The 16,421-nt window shown below is 42.4% G+C and overlaps 1 protein-coding gene across 1 annotated transcript in view; it reads left to right on the top strand.

Moving 5' to 3' along the window:
- Nucleotides 1-16,002, top strand: part of LOC108672432 — a 19,321-nt gene extending 3,319 nt beyond the window's left edge. Inside the window, exons 2-5 of the mRNA XM_018160095.2 lie at nucleotides 11,734-12,010; nucleotides 13,273-13,393; nucleotides 13,988-14,154; nucleotides 14,994-16,002. Coding sequence (XP_018015584.1) covers nucleotides 11,734-12,010; nucleotides 13,273-13,393; nucleotides 13,988-14,154; nucleotides 14,994-15,914 — 1,486 coding nt within the window. The 3' untranslated portion in view covers nucleotides 15,915-16,002. The remainder of the gene's footprint in view (nucleotides 1-11,733; nucleotides 12,011-13,272; nucleotides 13,394-13,987; nucleotides 14,155-14,993) is intronic.
- The last annotated feature ends 419 nt before the right edge of the window (nucleotides 16,003-16,421 follow it).

Here is a 16,421-nt window from a genome sequence, read left to right as displayed (position 1 = left end):
TTTTTTTAAGCATTTTTCATATTCGGCCGTGTCTGTCCCGAACGTATCAGGTACCAAATACGCGCGCCCCACGATCGCCCCAAGCTCGACGAGTAATTTCACAAGATTCCATTTCGGCGCTTATTTCGCTACGGCAACCGGAACCTAATGCGGACATAGAGCTTCTAATTTACCCGGCCATAAGAACCTGGGGCGTCCGTGTGCCAGCGGCTGACAGGTCTTCGAATTTCGATAGGGTAGCAGTGCGGTTGCAGACATCGTCTGCCTGGCGTGCTGGGCACTCCTGACCAAATCCTTGCAGACCAGGGCCCATAATTTTAAAAAATATAACTAAGTACTCACTACTCACTGCAGTGAGTGACAGAGAGTGCATTTTCTCGTCGACGAATACGTGAAGTCACGGACGGAGACAGACGGACGGACGGACGGACAGACGGACATGGCGAGCACAATAGTGCATTTTTTCCATAAATGAGAAAATGCGCTCAAAAGACATGAGATCTCAAGTTAATCAGCCAATCATTGACGGGCTTTGAAGCAAAATCCACCAATCATATATAAGAAAATAGAGCGTAAGTACTTATACGTTCACTTAGCGAATTTTGCAAGTTATATACCCCTGGGGCCCTGTCTTGCCAGCTTACAGGAAGTCGTTCGGTGTGCAGAACTGCCAGTATGAATGGGTGAGCAAGAATTTTTCTCCACCTTTACAGACTGCTTCTATTTTTGCTGCTGGTGGGAAAGTTGTCGGTTATGAACTTATTGCTAGATGGCGACTCGTAGGTTGTACAGTTATTGTTTGATGACAAATTGTCGACTGTGGAGTTATAGCTTGGTAGAATTTAGTCGACTGTGGAGTTATAGATAGGTAGTCGTCGATTTTTGAATTTTTGTTTGATGGCAAGTAGTCGATTATGGAGTTATTGTTATAAAGCAATTCGTCAATTATGGAGCTATAACTTGATGGCAAGTCGTTGGTTGTGGCACTTGTGTAGTTATTGCTAGATGACAAGTCTTCGGCTGTAGAGTTTTCGCTCGTTGACAAGTCTTCAACTTTGTAATTTGTGCTTGATGAAAAGTCATCGATTGCGGACTTATTGCTAGATGGAAATTAGTCAATTGTAGAGTTCTTGCTAGATGGCAAATGGTCAGTTATGAATTAGTAATTGATGAATTAACCAAGATCGTTCGTTCACAGAGAAGTATCTCCTTCAACAGCCGTAGTTTGCTGCGTCCGAGGAGCACCGAACAGCGCCGTCATTCACCTGAAGAAACTCGGCTGGAAGATCGTGTGGTGGCATTTCCCTTACCTCTGAGACACTGATTTGCCTTGGGTTTGTCCATCCTGTTCCCCTTCAAGGAATGGAAGTGAGGGATATATGAAAGCACATAAACGATATTTCTACGTATCAATTTCCATTCGGTTTGACACTTCCATGATCTCCGAGATGCCGATTTGACTGGGATGTCGGCCATCCTGTCCTCCTTCCAGGAAAGAGGTGAATGAGGTAAGTTAGCACCTAAACCATATTTCTTTCAGTTTGAAGGCAATAATATTTACACTTGTACAAGTTTTATTTCCAGCTCCACACACATTTCGATACACAAGAAGGGAAGAAATTAACTGCTCATAAGTCGATCATTAACACCAAGACAAATTTAAAAAGTTTAAATATAACAAATTAAGCTCAGTATTTGAGTCTGTCGGAAAAAAAATCTCTGACCGCGAAAATTACTCAATAGAAATTAACAGGAATTCAGATTGCATACAAATTATTGGTATTTTTTATACATTGATGTTCATGTAAGTTTCCCTCTTAGGAGCTATGATTTCAACTAAATGTTTAATTGAGCTGACAAGGCCCAAAATTATAAATTAATAAAATTGAATCTATTGCATAATTTATGAAGCAGGGCATTTTCATTTAGTAGGGCATCATAAATTAACTGACAGAACTGTGAGCGACTACCGTAGTCTGCGAACGATGATTTAATTTTAATAATAATTCTGTAAACCCATATGGGTTGCTAAGCAGAGCATGAACGAGACCTTCATTATGCTGGAGCTCCAGAAAAAAATTACAGGATCACAATTGTTCCCTCACTGATGATCTGCTATTTTTTGAAGCACTGCATTTATCTTCCAATTAATATGAATACAAGTATAAGGTGATTAAAACATGTTCCTAATCTAGACTACTCGTTATCAATCTTGTACTCAATTTCATAATTTCGACCAAGGCAGTTTTCTATTCATAATAGGAACGAGTTTCATGTTAACACTACTAATAATTTCGGTCATATTCAATCCAAGGGAGCTGTTCGACATGTTGCCCTGCATGGGGTATATAGACTACGACCCGCCAACTCTGCCTCTCATATCCTGGGCTCAGTCCGCGGGGAAACAGACTGATAATTTTTTCAGTTTGAACTTCACGGAGTTGCCCATCGACAGAATAAATCGCTGGATATGAAGTGTCACTTATCAGGAGGCTCGCCAGATGAACAAGTTAGATAAGAGTCTTGTAGGTGTCAAATATCATAAATGTGTCACAGGTATGTAGGAGATGTGGTATGTAGGTATGTATGTGACAGGTATGTAGAAGATGTGTCGCAGTATGTAGGAGATGTGGTATGTTTCCGTATGTACCATATGTTTGTGACAGGTATATAGGTATGTGTATGGCGGTATGTAGGAGATGTGTTACAGATATTTAGGAGATGTGGTATTGGGGTATGTATGTGACAGGTATGTAGATGTGTCACAACTATGTAGATGTGTCACAACTATGTAGATGTGGTAAGTAGGTATGTATGTGACAGGTATGTAGGGAATATATCACATGTCTGTAGTAGCTCGGAATGTGTCACAGCAGCATGCCAGCACGGCCTGGAGCTGACACTTCCAAATCACTATCTAAGGAAACTAAGGATGATGAATTACTATCTTCTAGATTACATGAAAATTGGTGCCACACATTTCAAGTATTTAGAGAACCTACATATTGTAGATCAAAGTTGTAATTTCAAAGTAAATTTTATACATCCCAAACTTTTTTTCAACGTAGAATCAATTAGAGATCCTGCGCTAGTACGACGTAACGCTACAGGCACTCGCCGCGTACTCGGATATTATTTTTAGTAATAAATAATTAATTAGTAAAATAATTAGTATCCGTATTGTAACCCACAGTATTACTGTGGAGGTTCTTTTTTGCCCTTCACAATTACTTTTCATCCTCTATTTCAGTGAATCTATTTACAACCAGGGATTGAAATAACAATATAATCCTTAAAGCTTTATTATAGCAAAAGAAGCTCACAACGTTGGCATTCGCATTAATTAGGAAAAGAATGGGATATATGGAATTTGAAATAATGGACGAGATAAAAAGGTTGGCTAACAGGAACCGTTAACATATCTGGTACCAAGTAAAATCAAGTTCACGTGACCTGCGAGAAGAAAGGAACACGTGAGGTGACGAGGTGGCGAACACTAGCTTATCGTGGGATGACGAGGTGGCGAACACTTATCGTGGAATGACGAGGTGGCGAACACTTATCGTGGGGTGACGAGGTGGCGAACACTTATAGTGGGATGACGAGGTGGCGAACACTTATAGTGGGATGACGAGGTGGCGAACACTTATAGTGGGATGACGAGGTGGCGAACACTTATCGTGGGGTGACGAGGTGGCGAACACTTATCGTGGGGTGACGAGGTGGCGAACACTTATCGTGGGGTGACGAGGTGGCGAACACTTATCGTGGGGTGACGAGGTGGTGAACACTGATGATGGATGCACTGGGATGACGTGGCCAGCAGGAACACGCGTGTTGACGAGGAGGCAGGGATATTTGGTGCGTGTGGTAAGGAGGAGCACGTGGCGGGGCGCGTGGGATGAGCAGCAAGTGGTGTGCAAGGATGTTGAGAGGACGAGAAGCACGTGGCGTGGCGTGTGGCAGCGAGAAGCATGTGGAGTTACACGTGTGGCAGCGAGAAGCACGTGGAGTTGCCCGTGTGGCAGCGAGAAGCACTTTGAGTTGCCCGTGTGGCAGCGAGAAGCACGTGGCGTGGCACGTGTGGCAGCGAGAAGCACTTTGAACTGCACGTGTGGCAGCGAGAAGCACGTGGAGTTACACGTGTGGCAGCGAGAAGCACTTTGAGTACACAATGTATCAGCGAGAAGTACTTTGAGTTGCACGTGTGGCAGCGCGAAGCACGTGTGACAGCGAGATGAACGTGGAGTTGTACGTGTGGCAGCGAGAAACACGTGGAGTTTCACGTTTGGCTGCGGCCATGTTGAAGGGGCGGTAACCAAGAGGCTTGACGTGATGTTGCTCGCGCATATTGATGTTGGTCGGCAATAAATAAGTACTGACCGGGCGAGCAGGAAGAAGCGTGTGATTTAGCTTGTAAATGCAGTGTTGCCTAAGACGAAGGAATGAAGCTAATGTATGTACTGTGCATGCTACATGTCGCTAGTCTGAAAATGATTACAGTTTTGTAGCGAGATCCGCTACAATGGGGCAAAATAATTGTAAAATCAATGCTACAGATTCAATTATAAATAAATGACATTTGTTTGAGAATATTTCACTTAATGTGCATATATTAGGACTCTTGCACTATGCGAGACCAAAGATATTAAGATATTAATCAAAACCTTTGTAAATTGTTAAGAAATATGGATAAAATTGCCAGAATTATGGATAACATTTTGGGCAAAATATACATAATCATAGCAAGCACTCTCGTTTCATCACTCGTAGCAATTAGATAGCTATTTGATGAAATCCCTCGTTTGAATCCTTGTGTTGACACCCAGCAAAATAGATACAGCTTTTCATATTTATGTCATTGGAGATATTCTTCCGGTGAATAGTCGAACATTTCGAAATCCATCTTGTATATCTCGCACAGCTGCCGGACAATCGGCTTGTGCTACGTCTGTCCACAAAAATCAGAAATAATATATCTCAGTACTCACTGCAATGAGTGACAGAAAGCGCATTTTCTCGTCGAAGAAAACGTGAAGTCACGGACGGGCAAAAGGACGGACGGACATGACGAGCACAATAGCGCCTTTTTTCCGTAAATGAGAAAATGATCTAAAAATAGCCGCCACTGTTATATTCTACGCTGTGATTAATATACAGATGTGTTTTAAAATAATAGCATTGCTGAACGATGCATTTAAATGGGTGATGAAAATATTCCTATCAGACATATTAAGATGAATTAAATGTTATTTGATTGAATAAACGTGTATTAAACGAAGTTTCAAAGTCATTTGTCTTGTGGGTTGGTGCCACTAAAAAGGGTGTCAAAGATTTTTGGGAAACCCCCATCGGGTGACATGAAGCGTTGACCGATTATAATTCAAATAACTTTTTTTGTTTGAAGATGGCTTTAATGTGGAGTCAGCTCATTTGTTTGTCGTTGCTGTGCGCAATATCATAGTTATCTTACTCGTCCACCTGACGACTACGAAGTGAAAAGCTTTGCCATATTGTTGTCTGCCACGATTAAGTATAGTTACAGACAATTGGAGCCAATGTCGAGTCATCGAGTTGAGTCTCTTTGGTATGTTGAGCCAAGCTTTATCGACGCAACAAATGATTATATAACAAAAGGCAAATATCTAATGACAACTATAACAGTGCTACTTAATGCTACGACATTTAGTCCAGGAAACCTAGTGAAAAAAGGGGTCAACCTAGAACTAATTGCAAAAGAATTTTCTCCAGCACCATAACATGCAGAAAGGTCTCAGAAAAGACATATAAAAAATCCTCTAAAATATAATTGGTGGGAAGGCTTCAAATCAGTGATTTTCAAAATGGCCGCCAAAGTAATGTATATGTTGATATGCAGCGGTTTGAATTAGTAGACTGGAACAGTTTTGCTGCCAATAACCAATTTTTTAGGCTAATAAATCAAATTATATCTATATTATGAGCTAAATTATATAAACTAAGAAATATTGCAATATTTTGTAATAAAAATACCATTTTATTGATAATTTTATGCTTTTTAAAGTCCGATGAATTCTCAGCGTTTCTTTTTTTCTTCTTCCACTGATAAAATTTGGCATAAATGTATTTGTCTGATGTAAAATAAGTAGGGAAAAAGTCATTATGCTCAGAAAATCATTAAATATAATGGTCAGCTTTGGAAAACTATTTCTAAATGAAATAAGAGAACGTCAGCTGTGAAGACAAAAAGAGAAAATATCAGACATATGAATGATGAATGGGATAGAAAAACCCTTTTTTATTTCACCTTGCACAATATTTTTATTTATTTTGGACGTATAATAAAAATGAGAAATTAACATACTGTGGTAATCAAGAAGTTATACTAACAAAAAATCCAGTTATGACGCTTAAGCTATAGAACTATATAGGTTGATTAACGTAAAGTTGAACTGTCCATAGTAGGGTAACATGGGGCAAACGGACCACTGCGGGTCATGGGCCCATAGCGGGTTTCTCGCTAAGTATGGCAGATATTGGTCCGTGTTCTCTACCACCGGTCGACAGTTTCACTGGGATGAAGTGTACGGATTTACGTTTTGCTAAGAGTTTGCGTTGTTAAGTTATTTGTGAATAACTGTTTTAGCACAGATACAAGATTTTTTGCTACTAAATAAAACTGTTTTCGATTACTGTAGATGAAGCTTTTGAAATTACTGCGAATTATATTTTGAAAGTAATATTTATAGGGATATATTTAAGTTCAAGTTTAAACTATTAGCTTATAATATAAAATGTTGAAACTATATAAATTGAAATGATACCTAGTGGGGCAACGGGCCCATGCGTGTCAATGGGCAAAGCGCCCATGCATGGTGAAGTCTTATGTTATACATTAGATTTGTCTGAACGACCTTTTCAAAGCTATGACTAGCTTTTTGAATTACATATTTCACTTCATATTGCATGATTTGTTTTATTTGCTGCCTCTCGGCAACAGGTTCTAGTTTATATAGTTATGCGTATTTATGTCCCCTTATCGAGTTTTTGACTCTTGCCTTGCCAAAAGTTGATTTCAGTCAACACCAATGAGTCAAAAGTTGATGAGTTTTTATGGTGTTGGCTGAAATCACGATTAAATACGAATTCTCTGCACATAATATCTGGATTATGGACGAAGCTGGAACGAAGTTTTTTCTGATCAACTAAATATATTTTTTTCTAGTCAAGGATAGATTTTTTCATGTCAAGGATGAATTTCTTTATCGCAAGGATATATTTTTCCAGTCAAGGATATATACATTTTTATGTCAATGAAATATTTTTCTTCACGTCAGTGTAGATTTTTTAAGCCAATAGTATATTTTTTCAAGTTAAGGATATGATTTTTTTAGTTGTTAATAAATGAATAAATGTCATATTTTTCATTGCATTTTTCTTATTTTTAACTGTAAAGTGTGTTTTATCATTTTTAAACGAAAAATATGCAATTGTGGTAAAAGGACCAAGGGTGGGCGCCTTGTCCAAAGCCTGTGGGCCCATTTCCCCAGGGGTAGGGTAATGGGCCCATTTTGACTCTTTTTATAAAATAGTGTTTCATTAAAAATTGAATAACTCTATAGGCGTCTAATTCACATCTTACATTCATCATTAGTTGTACCTTCAAACATAACCAAGAACACCTCGTATCAATCAAAACTTCATCAAAAATTTAGTTTAAAAAGGGGGGGGGCGCTGCCCCATGTTACCCAACTGTGATTATTCTATACAATATATCAAAATAGAATGATGTCACCATCAGGAGTATCAGCATTGGCTACATGTTGCCAAACACTCCTATGGATCATATTAGCACTCATACCACCACCATTACTGTCTTGAGATCACTCATCGGAAGAGTTAGAATCACTGTCAAATACTTGACTTGTATTATTACACACACCATGGCACTGACCACATTCTGGTGAACATTCCGTATCCTGTTTCAGACTGGCACACCTTGTTGAACAATTGCATCTCGCCATTTCTAGTGGCTCAGGTGGGCAACTTCTCTATCTGTGAGAACAGGCATGCATTGTCCATTTCTCACTTCCCATCCCCACTCATCAGGTTTCATTCTGTTGCTCAGCCACTCTTGCACTTGATTGGCAAAATGTCCTCATGCAGACTATGAAACTGGCCAGCTGCTGATGTAGATGGAAGCTCCTGGAGGCCTACAAATGCTTTGCTAACAACAACTTTTTTGTGAAAGTTATTGAATCGTAGTTTGTCCAGAGACTCTCCGGTAACACCCTCGTACAGAAAGACTAGTGCAATCTCTCCAGCCACAAACTGTACCCTGGATTTCACCTTCAGACCCTACTCATCTTCTCTCTTAGACCCCAGGATTGAGTTTTGAACACTGTATTCCCTGAAAGGTGTCAGCACTAAGTTTTTCTTCTTACAACCATATCTGTCCCCTGTCCCGAAATAGATACAGTTACTTATGTAACTCCGCCTGTTACAAAAGTAACTGTATCTATCGATAGCACCATATCCAGTAGATCTCACAATCAAAGCCGGTTCCAGTAGATCTCAGTTGGCGTGCTCAGTCTTCAGAAGACTCATTTGCTCTATCTGTTCTGGGCTTTAATACTGAATGACCTACAATGGTCCTCACGACATTGTGTGTGTACTTTTTGTCCAGGCATTACTGTTGTTAGTACTTTTCTTCTTTCACTGGCTTTCTGGATACCTTCAGAACCCTTGGGTGTTAGTGTTGCGCATTCTTCACCTTCTGGGACAGGCCTGCTGCAAAGGGCACATTGGGCATCATCCATCTTGGTGCTACCTGTAAGACATGATGTGATCACCCTCTACCGAGCTTATGTACAAGCTAGACATTCTGTAACAGTGACTATAAGCATGTAATAATCACAAAATACCTCTATATGGTGTGTCCTGTCTTGAAGTCTGATCAGGGGGCTGCTCGCTTAATAATAATAATAATAGCGGTTTCAGCGTTTATTAGGCCGTAGGCCTGTCGCCGATTCTTAACATCGCAGAACGTACACAGCATTTTGCGGTCTCGAACTCGCAACTCATTGCTACAATTCTGCTGTGCCTAACCGCCTGGCCTCCTCGCCGATTCTGTCCAGAAACTGGCGCAGAGAGCTGGGATCGAACCCGCGCCTCTCTGCGCCAATCTGGGTACTCTTAACTTTAACCACTGGGCCACCCTCTCTTGCTGGTCATGTTCTAAAATCTTACACCAGAGGGTCTAGACAATGCTACCCACTTACTACAATTAACACACCATTTATGATATAGACACACACTCACCCTGCATCACACACACTCACACACACTCCAGGTGCATGCCTGTATATATCATAGGCATTATTCCACATGCCTATATAATAACAATTTTTCACTTTATGGGTGGCTGTTTTTTGCAAATACTAGATTGCTACTCCCTTGAATGAATTTTAGTTATTATTAGTGAATACCCCCTACATGAAGACATACATACAGTCACAAAAATAACTGTCGGTCACATTTTTAAAATGTGTTATTGGGCTTTTATTGCCATTCGGCGGCCATTCTTTTTAATCTTAAAGTTGACACCCTTCCACTACTTGCATTTTAGAGGATTTTTAGTATGTTGTTTCTAATGCCCTTCTGGAGCATTGGTGAAAAAATCATTTCTTTTGCAATTTGTTCCGGGTCAAACCTTATTTTTCCTGGACTAATTTCCGACATGGGTTTGTCCTCAAGGGTGTCTAATTTATATAGACAACGATTCAAATAATCGCTTATTGCCCGCTTGTCATTATCTGCAGCCCTTTTGTCAATCTTTCTTCTCTTTTAAGTCAGATCAGCGCTATTTTGATGGCGCGCGAAAAGACTACAGTATGTTAAATCTTTAGCAAATAAGTGGTTGACAGGTGCAACTCTCATCGCCGACGAGCAGCTTGGCTTGTGCGTCATTCCATGTTGCTCAAAAAAGCTTGCACATGAACGTACAAAGTACATTCATGTGCCTCTCAACCCAATCCTAGGCAAAGAGAGCCAGTTAGCTTCCGATGCTGCCCAGTCAAAATTAGAAGCAGTGTAGGAGCTGGGCCGGCGCTGAACCAAGAGCACGATAGAAGCATCAGGGAAGCAGGAAACTAGCAAGGATGTCCGCTTATTAAGGTGTTCAAAACGTTCTGCGTAAGGCCTTATTTGGGCGCTGGCGCTGGGCTGCAACGAATCAGTCCTGCCGGGCTCCGGCTCACTTACAGCCGACACGCCCCATACGCTGCCCTATACCTGCTCTCTTCAGGCTTACTTAATTTTCTTTCGGGGATAACTAAAGAATTCTGTCCGCACAATTAAACGTTTATTATACTTTTTTACACATTTACATAACCTTTGCAAAAAAGATGGATTGGCAGAAACGCCGCTTAGAGAATGATATACTACTGGCTTTATGCATCATACATACTCGCAATAATCAGCAATAACACATTTATGAACATTATTCTATATTGTGGTACAACTATTTCTGACAAAAATTCAGCAACATGTTAAGACACTGAATATACACNACGCCCGACTCTTCACTGCTATTAGGTGGTTCAGCGTTTTGCACGCTCGACTCTTCACCGCTATTAGGTGACTCATCATTTTGCACGCCCGACTCTTCACTGCTATTAGGTGGTTCAGCGTTCTGCACGCTCGACTCTTCACCGCTATTAGGTGGCTCAGCGTTCTGCACGCTCAGCTCCTGTAACTTTTCTCTCACTCAATCACTCAAATCGTCTTCATTGCTTGTACAATTCACTGTTGGAGTTGTATTGTTGACGACATTCTCGCCTGAAGTCGATGCTTGTAGAACCTTCAGGAGATTTCGTTGTTTTCTGCGGAGCAAACAACATCAATATAGCATTGAAGTAATATATAAACACGGGCAGTACTTCATCGCAATCATTGGCATTCACCATTGGCATTAATAAAGATTACTAAAACAAATAAAGGTATTTTTACCTTCTATTTTAGAGACCTCAGACTGATGAGATTCAAATCTCGTTATATTCATGATAAGTAACGACTGTAATAAATCTTGCCATCTGTTCAACTGGAGACCTTCATTGATTCGTGGTGATGAAAGGCACAGGTTTTTCGATTTCTTGTGAGAGAAACGCATGTTGTCGCCAGTGTTCTCGCACACGAAATAATAATGGAAGGCTGCAATTTAAACGTGCTAGTTCTTTAACACCAACCAGCCAGGAGGATAAAGGGGTTAGGAGGATGTCCCTCTACCCCAAGGAAGAGGGTAGACGAGGACTATGCCACTTCACGTGAGCTGATTTATGAGCGTCAAAGAAGTTATCGCATGAACGGTACGACTCTTGTAACATGCTCAGAGCCAGCTTCCAAAGAAAATGAGAAATCTACGATTCGGGAGTGATGAAGAAGTATTATGTTGTAAAATTTCTATGGAGGGCGACTTAAAAAGAGAGTGATTTAAATTTGACTTCATTACCTATCACTAGAGAATAAATAGTACTACTTCCTAATGTCTCACAAATTGAGGTAAGTCACTTGTATATTGAAAATTTATGTACAACATTTGCAGGCTGACTGCAAATGCTTCTAAGAGAGGCTGACTGCAAATGCTTTTCAGAGAGGCTGACTGCAAATGCTTTTCAGAGAGGCTGACTGCAAATGCTTTTCAGAGAGGTTGACTGCAAATGCTTTTCAAAGAGGCTGACTGTAAACGTTTTTCAGAGAGGATGACGGCGACTCATCAGAGGATGAAGGTGACTCATCAGAAGATGAAGGAGATTCATCAGAGGATGAATGCGATTCATCAGAGGATGAATGCGACTTACTCTTGGACTTCCTGATGGAGTCTGAAGGCGCACGCAGCGTGAGGCGGTCGTTGGGTTCCGAGTTGCTGGCGCCCGAGGCTGTGGCTGAACTCCTGCACGAGGTTGACAACTTCAACAAACTACAGCATTCACAACCTGTCGAGATGCGGGTTAAGGCCCAAATGCTGTTCAAGGTGATTAACAGAAGGGGTATACCCTAAAATTTTTGGATTTGGCATTTTCGGTTTTTAGTCTCATCTTAAAGCTGACATTCTGCCCTATCCAACGGTACCACTGCCATCTCTGTACGTTGATTTATAATTTCATAACATTTCATGAAAGGGGGGCGGGTGGGAGTTCTTTAAGTAATTAGATAGGAACTAATTAGCTGCTGATATCTTTAAATATAGTGTCTACTTGAGTTGTGCTGCAGTTACGTGTTTAATCTCATCATAAAGCTAACCTTCTGACATATCCAACGGTACCATTACCATCTCTGTACGTTGATTTTTACGTACACGACACTTAATGAAATGGGGACGGGGTGGGAGTTCTTTCAGTAATTACATAGGAGCTAATTCGCTGCCCCAGCACTACCAATACAGTGTTTTCGTGAGGTGAGGCTCAGTGTGCCTCCGGGCTTTGTACGGAGAGGTGTACATGTAGTCGCTCCCACCATCCTTGAGTGGAATCAAGCTCCAGAAACTTTTAATTTGGTATCTATGCTACATTGAGCGCCTATTGCAGTGCGCCCGGGACATTGTCGAGGTCTCCTCAACATTCACACTTTTTGTCACGGAAAACCTATCGCCTCCTAGAGTTTTGAAGCTACAGCGATAAGACATATACCATTCGATTCGTAAAGACCATACCTATCGAGTAACGAAGCCTTTTTTTTAGATTTGTGCATAGTTTGGATTCAAAATGGGGGAGAGGGGGGAAAATTTGAAGAAAATTAGAAGAAATTAAGAAAAAACGGGAAAATGCGTATAAAAAAACTAAGGCAAAAATCAAAAATCGGGCTTCGTTACTCGATTGGTATGGTCTTTACGAATCGAATGATATGCGTCTCAATGTTGTAGCTTGAAAACCCTAGGAGGAGATAGATTTCTACACTACATCCTTTTTTGTCCGTTTTCTTTGAATTTCACGTTTTCTATAAATTTTTCCCAAAAAATCATGCGAACAGAATGTCTTAGTTTTTTGGTTTTACATATATGTGTGAAGTTTAAGAAAGATCAGTTTGTAAATGTGGGTATACCCCCCCCCCTTAATAGACGTGTTTTACTGCAAGAAAACTACAAATAGTTGTGCGAATACCAGCTATAACTGGAATAAAGAACGATGTTGCCGATGTGATTTGGTATACTAGAATATAAAATATGATTAATTGTTGATTAGGATCAATCATGCAGATTCCATTTATCACTTCCGCTCTTCTCTCTCATGTCCCCAGCCGAACCCCCTGCAAGGCAGCGCCCCTGTAAACGGTCCCGTGGAGACCAAAGTGTGGGACCGCGTCATCCACGTCAGGGACGGTCACGTGGTCCCTCTAGGGGCACGCGGCACCGTCATAGGTCGTTGTGCTAGAGGATAAGATGAACAAGTCTTAGAGATTCTCCAGTTATTAATATTATGATTTGAAATTCGTAGTGTTGTTACACGAAACTTTATGAAGTTTTTTAGGATCAAATTCTTCGCATGCGTTTATTATTACTAAAATATTTTTTCTTAGTCAAATATTTAATCTAGAACCTGCTTGCCTGTGCGACGTTTGGGAGCACAAGATTCACAGCACATGAGGAAACGTTTCCTCCTCACTCATCGTTCCACTGAATCAAGTTTGGAAATAACTCAAATTAACATCACTTTCATCTGTCCTGTTGATAATTCGTTGATCCATAACGCGGTTATAAATAAATGGATTATATTCACATTATTCATGCATGGCGCAGTGATGCATTGGTGAATAATATTCACGTTATTCACCTTTGTATTGGTTTTATCCATGCTTGACGTGATTATTGACAGGCTCACGGTCACTAATTTGGCGCCTTCCACTTCAGTTGTATTTGGAATATGATTGTAGACCCGTGATCAAGTCTGCATGAAAAAATACTGATGATGTAATTAACTACATTGTATTACTGTATAATTTTAATTGTTAGCAGGCCTGCAGCCAGCACCCCAGCCCTCCGACTTCCTTTACGACGTGGCTTTCGACGAAGCCTTCGCCGGGGGCTTGACACTAGCGGGCCCAGCGTCCGCCCACCGCTGCTACAGACTCCGCTGGTCTGCCTTCGTCAACCTCTCCACCGAACCTCCCCACCCGGAAGAGGTAGGATAGTCTCTCCCCATCCGGAGGTGGTATGGTAGGTCCTCCCCACCCGAAGGAGGTAAGGTAGGCCCTCCCCAGCCTCAGGAGGTAGGGTAGTCTCTCCCCACCCGGAGGTGGTATGGTAGGTCCTCTCAACCCGGAGGAGGTAGGGTAGGCCCTCCCCAGCCTCAGGAGGTAGGGTAGTCTCCCCACCTGGAGGTGGTATGGTAGGCCCTCCCCACCCGGAGGAGGTAGGGTAGGTCCTCCCCATCCGGAGGAGGTATGGTAGGTCCTCCCCACCCGGAGGAGGTAGGTAGATCCTCCCCATCCGGAGGAGGTATGGTAGGTCCTTCCCACCCGGAGGAGGTAGGTAGGCCCTCCCCACCCAGAAGTGGTATGGTAGGTCCTCCCCAGCCTCAGGAGGTAGGGTAGGCCCTCTTCAGCCTCAGGAGGTACGATAGGCCCTCCCCACCCAGAATAGTAGTGTTCTTTACTATACTTATTTGCGGCCGTGGCCACTCGCTCATATAACCATTGCCACTCATGAAATTCATGACTCGTTGTTTTTAACGCATTGAGAAGTTAGAAACCCTGGTAAGTTCTGCTGACAGTTGAGTCATTGGTTAGATAACTAATTCAGCAACAACTAGCTAAACCCACATACCTGGAAGTATAACCACCACTGAGGTTTGGTGGTTATATTTATATTTGGAGTTTGGTGGAGCCCTAACTTCATTTGCTGCAGTTATTGCTTAATTAAATAATTCAGAAACTTGCAAACCCACCCGAGTATATTTTCTTCTCGTTTATTTCTATAACGTAATTTCATATTTGTTTTGCCGCTGTCACCCCTGACGCAGGCCAGACCACCGGTGCACAAGGCTCGACGGGGGAATGTGGAGCCTGATCCGGCAGTGCAGTGGGGCCAGCCTAATGCAGGAGGGACTGTCCCTCACAGCTACTACTCCAGCCATGGGGAAGACGTCTTGTGTGAATGGAGGCGGGGGAGTGGCGACCGTGGGGAAGACGTCTCGGGTAAATGGCGACAGAGGAGGGGCGACCGTGGGGAAAACGGCTTGGGTGAACGGAGACGGGGGACTGGCGGCCGTGGTGAAGACGGCTTGGCTAAATGGCGACAGAGGAGCGGCGGCCGTGGGGAAGACGGCTTGGGTGAACGGAGATCGTGGAATAGCAGCCGTGGGGATGACGTCTCGGGTGAATGGCGACAAAGGAGTGGCGACCATGAGGAAAACGGCTTGGGTGAACGGAGACGGGGGACTGGCGTCTGTGGTGTAGACGGCTTGGGTGAATGGATACGGGGGACTGGCGGCCGTGGTGAAGACGGCTTGGGTGGATGGCGACAGAGGAGTGGCGGCCGTGGGGAAGACGGCTTGGGTGAATGGAGACGGGGCACTGGGGGCCGTGGTGAAGACGGCTTGGGTGAATGGAGACGGGGGAATAGCGGTCGTGAGGAAAATGTCTTGGGTGAACGGCGACAGTTTAATAGCAGCCGTGGTGAAGAAAACTTGGGTGAACGGAGACGGAGGAGTGGCGGACGCGGTGAAGACGTCTTGGGTGAACGGAGACAAACGAAAAGCACTCGTACGGATTGTAACGACTGGAGAAAGTCTGGTGTTATAACCGGCAGTAATGAAAATTACGTCACAAACGACAACCGGCGTAACAAACATGACGGCAACGGCGATACAAACATTTCGGCAACGGTGCTACAAACGACAGCTGGTGCCACAAACATGACGGCAACAGCGCCACAAACATGACGGCAACAGCGCCACAAACATGACGGAAACCGGGGCCACGATAATGATAATAACTGCGCCACAAAGAAAAAAAATTAACGAAAAAATTGCGATCAGGTGCCGGATTATCAAAACATCGCTAAGTACACGTAGTGAATAAGTAAACGTGTTGCGTAAGCGCCTCTATGAAGACAGAGCTCTAGCGGTGCTATTATCAAAACATTTGCGCGGGAAGCTACGTATGTACAAGAAGCGGTGCGTAACTTTCCGCCTGCTCGGAGGTGCCGTAGTGGAGTTACGCACAAGTTTTGAGTGTCTGCTGAAGCAATATGAAACTATTGATTTACTAGCAACACGGTAAACTGTGATAGAATTTTGTGAATAATTCGACATAGGTATAATGTGTGATGGTGCTAAACGGTGCTTTTGGGAAAATTGAGTTTATGCCAGAAGCTAATTTGTTTTCCTCTTGTGTTAGAATTTTCAAGCAAATTTAAATATTCATATCAAAGAGTTTTATGATCGTTC

Source organism: Hyalella azteca, unplaced genomic scaffold, assembly GCF_000764305.2.
Source record: "Hyalella azteca isolate HAZT.00-mixed unplaced genomic scaffold, Hazt_2.0.2 contig7982, whole genome shotgun sequence".
NCBI classification, from domain to species: Eukaryota; Metazoa; Arthropoda; class Malacostraca; order Amphipoda; family Hyalellidae; genus Hyalella; species Hyalella azteca.
This window is presented reverse-complemented; position numbering and strand designations above follow the sequence as displayed.